The 13,409-nt window shown below is 36.9% G+C and overlaps 2 protein-coding genes across 5 annotated transcripts in view; both read right to left on the reverse strand.

The window, feature by feature from the left end:
- Positions 1–13,409, reverse strand: part of ICA1L (islet cell autoantigen 1 like) — a 79,182-nt gene that overhangs the window by 48,036 nt on the left and 17,737 nt on the right. For 2 of the 3 annotated variants that reach the window (XM_027590693.2, XM_027590691.2), the window contains exons 2-4: positions 4,973–5,141; positions 2,794–2,866; positions 1,405–1,528 (exon numbers count right to left, since the gene is read on the reverse strand). In XM_027590693.2, the coding sequence (XP_027446494.1) occupies positions 1,405–1,528; positions 2,794–2,866; positions 4,973–5,134 (359 nt within the window). In that variant the 5' untranslated portion in view covers positions 5,135–5,141. Of the gene's footprint in view, positions 1–1,404; positions 1,529–2,793; positions 2,867–4,972; positions 5,142–5,598; positions 5,726–13,409 lie in introns of those variants that run through there. The other variant, XM_027590692.2, reaches the window with a different exon arrangement.
- LOC113920457 (L-lactate dehydrogenase A chain-like) lies at positions 9,799–11,137 on the reverse strand. 2 transcript variants are annotated; one of them, XM_027590695.2, is made up of 2 exons: positions 10,318–11,137; positions 9,799–10,048 (listed from the first exon to the last, which is right to left on the reverse strand). In XM_027590695.2, exons 1-2 carry the CDS (start codon positions 11,002–11,004, stop codon positions 9,893–9,895), a joined length of 843 nt encoding a protein of 280 aa, XP_027446496.1. In that variant the 5' UTR covers positions 11,005–11,137; the 3' UTR covers positions 9,799–9,892. The 2 variants fall into 2 exon arrangements, with proteins under 2 accessions (XP_027446496.1, XP_027446495.1); XM_027590694.1 differs by having other exon boundaries at positions 9,883–11,043.

The following is a 13,409-nucleotide window of genomic DNA, read 5'->3' on the forward strand; positions in this document are numbered from 1 at the left end:
ATGATCCCAGGCTCCTGGGATCAAGCATCAGGCTCTCTGCTCAATAGGGAGCCTGTTTCTCCCTCTCCCACTCCCCCTGCTTGTGTTCCCTCTCTCGCTGTGTCTCTCTCTGTGAAATAAATAAAATCTTAAAAAAAAAAGATGAGTCTATAAAATAGGAAATTATTAAGATGCCTAAGGAACTTTATTTAGAAAGCAAATAAAGATCATATAGCCAACTCTGAATTGCTAATAATGATGTGTCTGTCTCCCTTTTCTTATTTTAAGAAATATATTATTTTTGCAACATTTGGGATGTTAATCCATGTATAAATAACCTGCCAAGTAAATCTGCCATTTAGAAGAGAGTTCCATGGGTAAAAGAGATCCTGTATTCACAAAGCATAATCCCATAAATAGAAAGCCTTTCATGTGACAAATTGAGGTAAAACCTAAGCATAGAAAAGCAGATAAAATGCTAGAAGAACTAATGTGTTGAGTTCTCAGCAGCTGAGGATGAGGACAAAAAAATCAAGAATTTAAGAAACAAATCAAACCCAGCTCCTCTAGTCTGCATTTTTGACTTAGTGGCACTGAAGGGCCTTGTACTGAGTGTTCCTTAATGATGGGCTTTTGCACTGATGTGGTGTTTCAGAATAAAGCCACTTAAGTTATACGTTGTCATTACAGGTCTGATAAGACCTGTTTTTATTTTTCTTCTGAAAATGCAAAGATTTTGGCTGTATTTAGTAAATGTAGGAGATTCTTTGCAACAGGTATCTTTATCTTAAAAATCTGTAAAAATGATAAATGCCAAATAATTAAGAAAAAATGCTCTCTGCTTAAAAAGAAGAAAAGTTCTAGGGGTGCCTGGGTGGCTCAGTCATTAGGTGTCTGCCTTCGGCTCAGGTCATGGTCCTAGGGTCCTGGGATCGAGCCCTGCATCGGGCTCCCTGCTCGGTGGGAAACCTGCTTCTCCCTCTCCCACTCCCTCTGCTTGTGTTCCCTCTCTCGCTGTGTCTCTCTCTGTCAAATAAATAAATAAAATCTTTAAAAAAAAAAAAAGAAGAAAAGTTCTAATGTACTCCTAGATAGTACAGTATCCAAAACAAGAAAGAAAATAATTAAAATATACATATTTTTATATGTATGTACCTGTTATATTAGACCACATAAGACATTTAAATATAGGCTTAAAGCCTATTTCTAGGAATTAAGCAACCTACAATGTCCATTTTTAAGTAATTCTTTTACATACAAAATAAATAAGAGTTAGGCATCAAAACAATTATATGCTGTAATGTATCTCTCTTTTAACCCTATACTGGAATGATCAGTAATCTTTACAGATATGCAAATTTAGAAACATAGGTCAAAACTATCATTTTGACTATAGATTTAAGGATGATGTAAAACATAGTAAACCTTTGCTTGGCTGAAGAACAGAGTGCCTTGCCAGTAGCATCCATCATTTTACCAGCTTGTGTTGTATCCCGTTCTGCTTGAAACTTTAAAAAGAGCCCCAGTTCATTTTCTTCCTCTGATATAACTAGGAAAAAATTACAGTATAGTTAATTGTTTCATTTCATCATTTGTTTAAAACACACAACTAAATTTCTCACAGCAATAATTCTCTATATGTTAAGAATTACTTGGGGGAAGGAGAGGCTTAATTTAAATTTAAATGCAAATTCCTGGGGCTCCACTTCCAGAGATTCTGATTATATCGGTCTTAGGATCTGCTTCCTCCCACCTACAAGTGCTCCAGATGGTTTTGATGTAGTGAATTCATGGACTTTGCTTTTGGGAAAGTCTGATCTTTAGTGGAAAAAAAAAAAGATTCCAAAATGACAAAACCACAAATAATCCATTAGCAATTGTGCAGACATGCATTTTAGGATCATTGCCTCTTACAAAGTATTCGTATCCTATTTAAACTTAACTTAATCTTGACTCCCACCCTGGCTCAATATTCCAGGCCCACAGACATCCACAATTTTACTGAAACCCTAAAAGTTGTCATGTAGTACACTACTACTCCTTGTGGTCCACTGACCAGTTCCAACCCAGAACCATTTGTTACCAGCCTGTAACAAGTACCAAAACTAAGAAGCTGTTTAGAAACTTACTAATTTGACTGAGTATTTTATATCTGTTGAATCTAATAATAATAAAAAAGTGTGCTTATATTTTGCATGTCTTCTTTAATTTCATTTTTCTAGAAATTAATTTTTATTGTCTATTATAAAAGTGTCAGTTTACAACAGATTGAAAGTAAAACACGGAACAAAGGTGGTCTTTGACCACAAAGTTTTAGAAGTCTGACTCTCTAATCAGAATAAGACTAATAAGGGGGGGAGCCCATAAAGTGTTCAAATTATAAGCTTAAAGTGACAAATGACTAATGTCATGCCTAATTTCACCCTGGTTTACTGTTGGAAAAGCTAAAGTTAAAAACTGAAAGGGAAAGGGGTGCTGGCTGGTTCAGTCCGTAGAGTATGCGACTCTTGATCTTGGGGTCATGAGTTCAAGCCCCACGCTGGGCATAGAGCCTACTTAAAAACACAAGCAAACACAAAACAAACTGAAAGGGAAGTCCCTCAGGACCCCTGAGGGAGCAGCAGAACTCAAGCCCACTCACATGCTAGCTCCCCATTCCCACTGCTCCTCACTGTCGCTTCTTTTTTATAAGGAACCATTCACAGAATAGTTCAGTAAAGTATTGTTTTTACATTAAATATTTCGTTCTCAAAAAAGTCAGTGAATTATTTATTTTAAATGAGAATTATTGGATAGATATCTAGGATTTCATACCATTGAGTCTTAGCTGATATTTCTCAATTATCTTCAGAAGTTCAGTGCATGTCTCTTGAATGGAGTGAAAAACCTTTGAAATATAAATTTTATTAGGACAATCTAAAGAACCACAAACAAATATAACATATCTGTTATAAGCACTTCAAAAGCACATTTTCCTGTAAGTGTTATGTCTGTTTTCCTTGACTTAGATGTACTTCAGTATTGGTTTTATCTTTGATATAGAAAATTTAGATTCCCCCATTTAGATCCCCCCCATGAGGGTTGGAAAAAATGGTGATAAATACATGAGGACTAATAAAAATTTATAACTGTGGAGTTTGTCCTCCCCTCAGCTCCAAACTATCTAAATAGCAAAAATGTAAATCCAATATAAACTGTATCAAATATTGCCAATTACAGATGAAAAGAGTATAGATAACTTTAGAAAATGTTAACTCTCAATCTGGCTTTTCTACAGTATTATTTTAAGCATAACATGTGAGTGAATTACCAAAAAAATTAAGTAATGTATTACAACATCAAAAATAAATTACTTTTGGATTGTTTTTGTTTGGAATTTTCCCTTCATTACTACTGTTGCTAATAGCTAACAGAAAAATAAAACATCCAGTAGACACCCATTTCAAAGTAAGCACATGAAAATTTGAGATTTGGACATATTGTACACATAAGGTAACTCTTCACACATATCTAAAAATTTATAAGTTAAAGTCATTTACAAAATCTGGGATGTTTTATTACTTTTTTTTTTTTTTTTTGCCCCATTCTCCATTCTATCTCTCCCCTCCTTCTTGGTCTTTTTTTCTCTCTCTCTCTTTTTTAGATTATGTAATTTTTGATTCATCTTCAGCTTCACTTATCTTCCATCTTTGGTTTGTTCTTAAGTCTATCCAATTAGTTTTTAACTGTAGTTATTGAACTTTGCAAGTAGAGATTCTGACTTTATTTATTGTGCACATATCCTACTTTTAGTCTTTGTACATATTTATAATAGCTGCTTTAAAGTACTTGTGTGATTACTGTAATATCCAGGAAATCTTTGGAATTTGTTTTTATTGACTGCTTTTTTTCCCCTTCAGAATGGGTCACATTTTGTAGTTCTTTTCATGTCTAGTGGCTTTTGATTGGTTACTTGGCATTTTAAATGATGAGTTTTAGAGACTCTGGATTCTGTTTTGCTTTTCTGAAGAATAATTTTTATTCTAGAAGGCAGTTGACTTGGCTGAACTTAAACTCCAGACTCTGTCTCCTCTGTAGTGATAGCAGCTTGAATCTTTACTAGTTACTTCAGTTACTTCAGTTTCCAGGTGCTTATTTTCTGCCAGCACCCTTGGGGTCCCTTCCCTCACTTCATGGTTAGTTTAGTGATTAGCACAGGTCTTGGGAGGACTTTGTATACAGACTTTGGAGATCATCTCTTTGGCTCCCTCTCTTCTAGAATATCCTTCCTAAATTTCTGTAGTTCATCAGCCTCGAACTTGATATCTCAAGCCAATAAAATTTTGCTTTCTATTCAACCTACCTCCAGTGGCAATCAGATTCAGCAGTACCCTTGTCAAAAAAAAAAAAAAAAAACCCACAAATTGCAAATCTCATCTTTTGCAGGTTTACCCCCTAGCCACTATCCTCCCCTTGCCAGGAAATATGTGTTCTCTGCAGGCAGGATAGCTTCCAGAGAGAAAAGGGAGGGCTGAGTTTATTTCTCTTAAGTCTGGTCCGGTAAGTTATGTTTTCTCCTCCACCAAGGAGTTAGTGAGGGAGTGGAGAGAGGCAAGGAATATACTATTTGAGCTCTGTCAGCATTGAAGTCAAGGCAGAGAAAAGATGTTCTCTTCTGAGACTCCCTGGAATTTTGTTCTCTTAACTGATTGGGCCTAAGCTTGCAGTCAGCTTAGTAGAAGAAATCAGCTGTTCGTCATACAATTGGGCTGACCCTCATGCTAATAACAGTCTGGGGGGAAAACTAATTGGAAGCAGTCAAGAGCAACCAAAAGCAGACAGAAATTGAATGGGAAAGATGAACTACAAGTTTTCCTTCAAGACTCTTCCTACCCAGGAGATCTGATTGACACATGAATACAATTAAACATTCTATTATCAAATCTGCAAGTTCTTCAGTCATAGTCCCAAAGAATAACCACTTATATGCAATATAAAGAATCCTCAAATTTACCTCAAGTTTAGCATCCAGTTCAGCATCAGAGGCCACCACGTGCTCATCCTCCTTTTTTCCCGTTGCTTTGATAAAGACCTGTTTAGTTTTCCAGTATTTCTTTTGCATTCTGCTAACTACTGACTGATTATCTTCTGGTCTGGGTTGCCCAAAGGAATCCATGGAGTGACTACAAGGAACAGATTAAAATTTCTTAAATTTTTCCAATAATATGTATCTAGTCAGCGAGTATTTAATCCAATTGAAAAAGTGGAAAAGATACTAAGTGGAATATTAATGTTAATAGCTATACATACTAATATTTGCTCTGTATGGTCTAAACTTATGCTACAACTTGCACAAGTAACAGGCAGAAAGATTAATGATATTTCAGTTAGGAGACAAAGATGATAAAACTATTATAATATTGCAATAATGATTGGAAATAATTTTATTTTATTTAACCAATCTACTTACATCTATTAGTTTCTAATTTTTGCTTTGTAATAATACTGCAAATGAAACTTATACACACATCTTTGCATACTACTATCATTTCCTTAAAAAACCTTGCTGTAGTTATAACTGCTGTGTTAGAACACACATTTAATAAATATTCTTAGATATGCAAAGATTCAGATACATACTCTTCTTTAAAACTCAAAGAAATACTTTGGTATCTGAAAAAAAAACAAAAATAAAGATCTTAAGTAAAGGGGAGATATGTTAGCAATAAAGATGGGGGGGTGCCTGGCTGGCTCAGAAGAACATGTGACTCTTGATCCTGGGGTCATGAGTTTGAGCCCCATGTGGGGTTTAAAAAATTATAGAAAAAAAAAAGATGGAAATTGTAACCTGTCAATTTGAAAATTAATATCTAAGTAGTTCTTAATATGGTTAACATGGCTATATAAGGAAATGCAAATGTAAAAAGTATTCCTTAAGGAAATGTAAAAAAGGAAATAATAATAGTTTTAAAAGCCTAAATTATTCCAATAACCGGTGGGAGGCAGGACCACAGGGAGGTACTAAAGTATGTGATTCATTCATCATTTTCAGTGGAATCAACAGATATTAATGTATTATTGTTAGTAAAGAAAAAAGTTTCGGGGGCGCCTGGGTGGCTCAGTTGTTAAGCGTCTGCCTTCGGCTCAGGTTGTGATCCCAGGGTCCTGAGATCGAGTCCCACAGGGGGCTCCCTGCTCAGCGGGAGGCCTGCTTCTTCCTCTCCCACTCCCGCTGCTTGTGTTCCCTCTCTTGCTGTCTCTCTGTCAAATAAATAAATAAAAATCTTTAAAAAAATGAAAAAAAAGAAATAGTTTTATTTTTTTGAAGTAATTACAAATTAAATAAAAATAGAATGTCTACTTTCTAAATTAATAGGTGCAAAACAAAAAAGCAAAAAAACAGCAAAAGCAGGGTAGGAAAAACAAGATTAAGAACAATTACACTATTTAGTATGATAAAGGCAAACTCCCTCTCAGATATAAACAATTTCAAACCATAAAAAACAAAAAACTATATCCAACTACATACTATTTGGGGTCTACCTCAAACAAAATGACATAGAAAGTATACACAAACAAAATTAAAGCAGGAATAGCCATATTAATATCAGACCAAGTAGGTTTAAATAAAATGTATTAAATAAAACAAAGATAAAATGTAAAATCCCCAGATGGCCACTTTCTAGACATTCCCTGAATATTCTGCTTTGGATATTCTCCTGGATTCCTAGCAGTTTAGATTAGTTACCAATTAACTGCAGAACCTCTCATATATGATGCTGGATAACGTGGCTGGATATAAATTGAGACAGAAAATAGAAAGAATTTAATCTTGTTACAGAGTCAAATTGGATTTGATATAATCATTATACTGTTCCAACACATAAAGAGTCTTGAGGGAAAACTTGTAGTTCATCTTTCCCATTCAATTTCTGTCTGCTTTTGGTTGCTCTTGACTGCTTCCAATTAGTTTTCCCCCCAGACTGTTATTAGCATGAGGGTCAGCCCAATTGTATGACGAACAGCTGATTTCTTCTACTAAGCTGACTGCAAGCTTAGGCCCAATCAGTTAAGAGAACAAAATTCCAGGGAGTCTCAGAAGAGAACATCTTTTCTCTGCCTTGACTTCAATGCTGACAGAGCTCAAATAGTATATTCCTTGCCTCTCTCCACTCCCTCACTAACTCCTTGGTGGAGGAGAAAACATAACTTACCGGACCAGACTTAAGAGAAATAAACTCAGCCCTCCCTTTTCTCTCTGGAAGCTATCCTGCCTGCAGAGAACACATATTTCCTGGCAAGGGGAGGATAGTGGCTAGGGGGTAAACCTGCAAAAGATGAGATTTGCAATTTGTGGGTTTTTTTTTTTTTTTTTTGACAAGGGTACTGCTGAATCTGATTGCCACTGGAGGTAGGTTGAATAGAAAGCAAAATTTTATTGGCTTGAGATATCAAGTTCGAGGCTGATGAACTACAGAAATTTAGGAAGGATATTCTAGAAGAGAGGGAGCCAAAGAGATGATCTCCAAAGTCTGTATACAAAGTCCTCCCAAGACCTGTGCTAATCACTAAACTAACCATGAAGTGAGGGAAGGGACCCCAAGGGTGCTGGCAGAAAATAAGCACCTGGAAACTGAAGTAACTGAAGTAACTAGTAAAGATTCAAGCTGCTATCACTACAGAGGAGACAGAGTCTGGAGTTTAAGTTCAGCCAAGTCAACTGCCTTCTAGAATAAAAATTATTCTTCAGAAAAGCAAAACAGAATCCAGAGTCTCTAAAACTCATCATTTAAAATGCCAAGTAACCAATCAAAAGCCACTAGACATGAAAAGAACTACAAAATGTGACCCATTCTGAAGGGAAAAAAAAGCAGTCAATAAAAACAAATTCCAAAGATTTCCTGGATATTACAGTAATCACACAAGTACTTTAAAGCAGCTATTATAAATATGTACAAAGACTAAAAGTAGGATATGTGCACAATAAATAAAGTCAGAATCTCTAGTTGCAAAGTTCAATAACTACAGTTAAAAACTAATTGGATAGACTTAAGAACAAACCAAAGATGGAAGATAAGTGAAGCTGAAGATGAATCAAAAATTACATAATCTAAAAAAGAGAGAGAGAGAAAAAAAAGACCAAGAAGGAGGGGAGAGATAGAATGGAGAATGGGGCAAAAAAAAAAAAAGTAATAAAACATCCCAGATTTTGTAAATGACTTTAACTTATAGATCAATAAATACAAGGAAAACCACAAATAGGCATATCATAAATAAACTGCTTAAATCCAAAGATAAAGAGAAAATTTATCTTAAAAGCAGAGCAAAATGGCAATATTATATACAGGGCAACAAAAATACAAATTACAGGCAGTTTTTCAAAGGAAACAACAAAAGCCAGAGTACAGCGGAGGAATATATTTACAGTATTGAATGAAAGAAAACAAACTATCAACCTATAATCTGTATCTATCAAAACTATTCTTTAAAAATGAAAGCAAAATACATTTTAAGAGAAAGAACTGAGAGAATTCATGGCTGGGGGACTTACAGAAATGCTACCAAATTTTTCAGGCTGAAGGAAAATTACAACAGTAATTTGGATCCACAGGAAATAATGAAGATAACTGGGGGCGCCTGGGTGGCTCAGTCGTTAAGCATCTGTCTTCGGTTCAGGTCATGATCCCAGGGTTCTGGGATTGAGCCCCGCATCGGGCTCCCTGCTCAGCGGGAAGCCTGCTTCTCCCTCTACCACTCCCCCCCACCCCGCCCCGCTTGTGTTCCTTCTCTCCCTGTGTCTCTGTCAAATAAATGAATAAATTCTTTTAAAAAAAATGAAGATAACTGGAATTGGTAAATTTCTGGGTAAATATGAGTTTTTTTTCTTTAATTTCTTTAAAAGTCTGGGTGCCTGAGTGTCTCAGTTGGTTAAGCAGCTGCCTTCGGCTCAGGTCATGATCTCAGAGTCCTGGGATCGAGCCCTGCCTCAGGCTCCCTGCTCAACAGGGAGTCTGCTTCTCACTCTGCCCTTCCCAACCCCCTCGTGCTCTCTCTCTGCAAAATAAATAATCTTTTTTAAAAATTTCTTTAAAAGTTATAGTTCAACATATGCAGACAAAAATAAGAGCTCATTTGTCAACATCCTGCCATTTTAAAATTTTAAAATTTTTTTTAAAGATTTATTCATCTTAGAGGAAAAGAGCGGAAGGGGCAGAGGGAGAGGAAGAGAGAATTCCAAGCAGACCCCACGCTGAACGCATGATGGGGGTGTCTCGATCCCAGGACCCCAAGATCATGACCTGAGCTGAAACCAAGAGTCAGACACTTAACCGACTGCACCACCCAGGTATCCCAATATTCTGCCATTTTTATATCATTTATACTTTCACCTACTCCCTACCACCTCATTCTATCATCATCATCAATACATGGTTCTTTTTGGTAATATTTACATACAGTGAAGTGTACAATTTTTAGCTGTATACTTTTTTTTTCAAAAAAGAGTCACCGTTCAAAATTTATTTGGTATTTTAGTTGGTATGACACTTAGTTGGCTGCCTTGTCTTTTTACGTTATATGGCCATGTACACTATATTCTGACATACATGGTACACAAAGATCCTTTAGGACAGTTATGCACAATACACGCAATACTGAATTTATACAATGGATCCCAGAACGTGACTGACTGGAAAAGATGGACTAGGCATGTCGGGTGTTGGGGGAAGGAACCCAAAATGACAGAACACACAGTAAACACACATCTGGTGTGCAGAGCAACCGCAGCTCTGGCAGTGGAGCCTCTGAGACGGTGGTGCTAACTTACATTAACCAATTTAGGGCTACAAAGACAGGTATCATCCAGTACCAGGATACAGCTGCAGGGTTTGGTGAACCATTCCTATTTGGAACTTTAGGAAACTGATGTTTTTTCTTAGGCCATTTTAATATTACTTGAGTAACAGATCAGATAATAAGGACAATATACACAACCTCCAACTAAAATCCTGCTATAGTCTAGACAGTGAAGTGGTACATTAGAAAACTTTAAAACTGCAGCTCCTTTTGTATCCCCCAAAGTGTATCTGCACTCTTCTTCAAACAGGCCTCCTCCTCAGAAGTCAGAGTCACCTTCACAACATCTGAAATTCCATTCTGTCCCAAGATGCAAGGGACACTAAGGAAGACATCATCTTTAATTCCATAGAGACCCTTAATCATGGTGGAAATTGGATGCACCCGCCTAAGATTCTTCATTATACTTTCGGCCAGATCTGCCACAGACAGTCCAATGGCCCGGGAGGTGTAGCCTTTCAGTTTGATCACCTCATAGGCACTGTCAACCACCTGTTTGTGAACCTCTTTCCACTGTTCCTTATCTGCATCAGTGCCTAAGTCAGGGTGCAGACTCTTCAGAGAGACACCAGCAACGTTCACTCCACTCCATACAGGCACACTGGAGTCTCCATGCTCCCCAAGGACCCACCCGTGACCGCTTAATGGGTGAACTCCCAGTCTTTCCCCCATTAGGTAACGGAACCAGGCTGAATCCAGATTGCAACCACTTCCAATAACATGGTTTTTGGGAAAGCCACTTATCTTCCAAGCCACATAGATCAAGATATCCACTGGATTGGAAACGACAAGCAACTTGCAGTTTGGGCTATATTTTATGATATTAGGAATGATGAACTTAAAGATGTTCACGTTACGCTGGACCAAATTAAGACGGCTTTCTCCCTCTTGCTGACGTGCCCCAGCTGTGATAATAACCAGCTTGGAGTTTGCAGTCACATTATAATCTTTGCCAGAGACAATTTTTGGTGTTCTAAGGAAAAGGCTTCTGTGCTGGAGATCCATCATCTCTCCCTTCAGTTTGTCTTCCATGACATCAACAAGAGCAAGTTCATCTGCTAAGTCCTTCATTAAGATACTGATGGCACAAGCCATGCCAACAGCACCAACCCCAACAACTGTGATCTTACTCTGGGTGGTATGTTCTTCCTTAAGAAGATTCTGAATCAGCTGATCTTTGAGAGTTGCCATTTTGGACTTAGAACCAAAAGGAATCAGGAGTGCACGTTGGGCGGGCGGGCATCAGTGGCGCACGAGGTTGAATCCGGACTCGGTGGCAGCGGCTCTGACACTAGCTGTATACTTTTGACAAATGGATATTATGGTATAGAACATTTCCAAGGCCCCAGAAAATACCCTTGTATCCTTTCTCAGCCAATGCTTAGCCTATAAGAAATAATAACTGCTGTGATTTTTTTCACCTTAGTTTTTCCCTCTCTGGTTAGTGTGTTCTTTTTTTTATTATTATTGCTGAATAGTAATCCATTGTGTGAATGTAACACCAGGTTTTCATTTTTTACTACTGTAAATAAAGCTGCTATGAACATGGCTATACAAGTCTTCTTGTGGACAAATGGTTTTTTCCTTTTGGATAAAGACATAGAAAAGGATTCTTTCAAATAACTGGCGTATACTTAACTTTATAAGAAATTGCCTTTTTACATTCCCATTAGCAATGTATGAGAGTCCCAATTGTTCCACATCCTCACTCATATGTAATGTTAGCAGTATTCCTAGTTTTATCCGTTCTAGTCATTGTGTAGAGGTATTTCCTTATGGTTTTAATGTGAATTTTACTGATGACTGATGATGATGAGCACTTTTTCATGTGTTAATTGGCCATTTGTATACACTCCATGGTTAAGTGTTTGTCTTTTGCCCATTTTTAAACTGAGTTATCTTTTTTACTATTAAGTTGTACAGCTCTGGGATTTAGATAGGAGTGGCACTGAACCTACAGAGGTATTGGGGGGGATCCCAGATTCCAGAGGACTGGAATCTTAACAATACTGTGTCTTTCAGTGCAAAAATGATAATATGCATCTCCATTTATTTAGGTCTTCTTTGATTTCGCTCAGTAGTGCTCTGGAGTTTTTAAGATAGAGGCATTGCATATCTTTTGTTTAATCCTAAGTATTTTGTGTTTATTGATGTATATTCTACTGTGTATCTTACTACACCAAATTCCACACTTTTCTCAATGTTCTCATTACTTGAAATGTTTGAGTCTCTGAGGGGACCCAATAAATGGCATCCCTTTTCTCTGCATTAGGTCTAAACAAGTTAAGAAATAAATAATATAAGGTGTAGTAGCTGAAGGCCAAAATCCCATTTTTTGTTACTAACAGTGGCAAAGTTTGTGGATATAGCTTAGTGTGAGAGCTAAATGGTCCTCCTCACTGAGCATCAGGACTAAATAAATTTGTCAACCAGTCAGAGGTAACTAGATTAGGGCAGGTTTTCCCATATGGGAAGAGGAAGAAGGATGGCTAGCCATTATTTCTTATTTCTATACTTTCCTTCTTTGCTCTTGAAAAGGTCCCTTCTTTAATAGTTCTTCTAGTGAATCCTGTAGGTAAAAAAATGCTTGATCTTGATATCTACGAAACTCTGTTTTGCCTTCATTCATGTTTCCTTTTTTTTTTTCAAGATAGATTTATTTGAGAGAGAGAGCACACAGGGAGAGGGGCAGACGGAAAGGGAGAGAATCCTCCAGCTGACTACCCCCTGAGCTCAGAGCCTGAGGTGGGGCTCAATCCAGGGACCCCAAAATCATGACCCACATGAAAACCAAGTGTCAGGTGCTCAACCAACTGAGCCACCCAGGCGCCACCATTCATGTTTCTTGTATATAAAAATCTAGGCTACCAATTTCTTGTATTTTTCCTTTTTTTTCCTAGTTATCATTATTGGTCCATGTAAGACTCATTTTTTTGTTTGTTCATTTACTTGTATATTGATTCTTTTTTAACTTCTTCCTCATTTCCATCTCTCCTCACAATCATTCTAATGTGCTTGAATGTGTACTTTTTAATTTGAATGTATTCCTGTAAAATGGGTTATGTACACATCCTTATAAAAATGATATGGTGTTGTAGATTTTATTTGAGTTTTTGGGTGTTTTTCACTCAGTCCTTTGTTTTTAGGTTCTATATATGTGCTATGTATGCATCTGTTCTGTTGAATACACAGCATTCTTTAGTGTTTAATCCTTTGAAGATAGAATCCCCATGTCTTAGGGCATCTATTGCAGTCAATGAGAAGTCTAGGGACAAACTCTCTCCTTTCTGAGGAAGCTTTATGGTCTTTTGAATCTTTTAGAGTGTTCTGTTTAAGCTTGATGCCCTCAGGCTAAGATGTGTTTTGGTAGAGTATTGTCATTCTGGAGATTCATGTCTTCCCTCAGTTCTAGAAAATTTTAAGCTATTATCCCTTCAAATATTTCTTTTAAGCCATAATTTCTTCTTTTTATCTGTTTCTTCTATTGGGTGTTATTCTATTTGGTCTTATTGGCTCATTTTTATATCTGTTTTTCTGTGCTATCTTTTCAGTAAATTCCTCAGTACAATCTTCCAATTTATGAATTCTCTTTTCAG

The sequence above is a fragment of the Zalophus californianus genome, chromosome 3 (genome assembly GCF_009762305.2).
Source record: "Zalophus californianus isolate mZalCal1 chromosome 3, mZalCal1.pri.v2, whole genome shotgun sequence".
NCBI lineage: Eukaryota > Metazoa > Chordata > Mammalia > Carnivora > Otariidae > Zalophus > Zalophus californianus.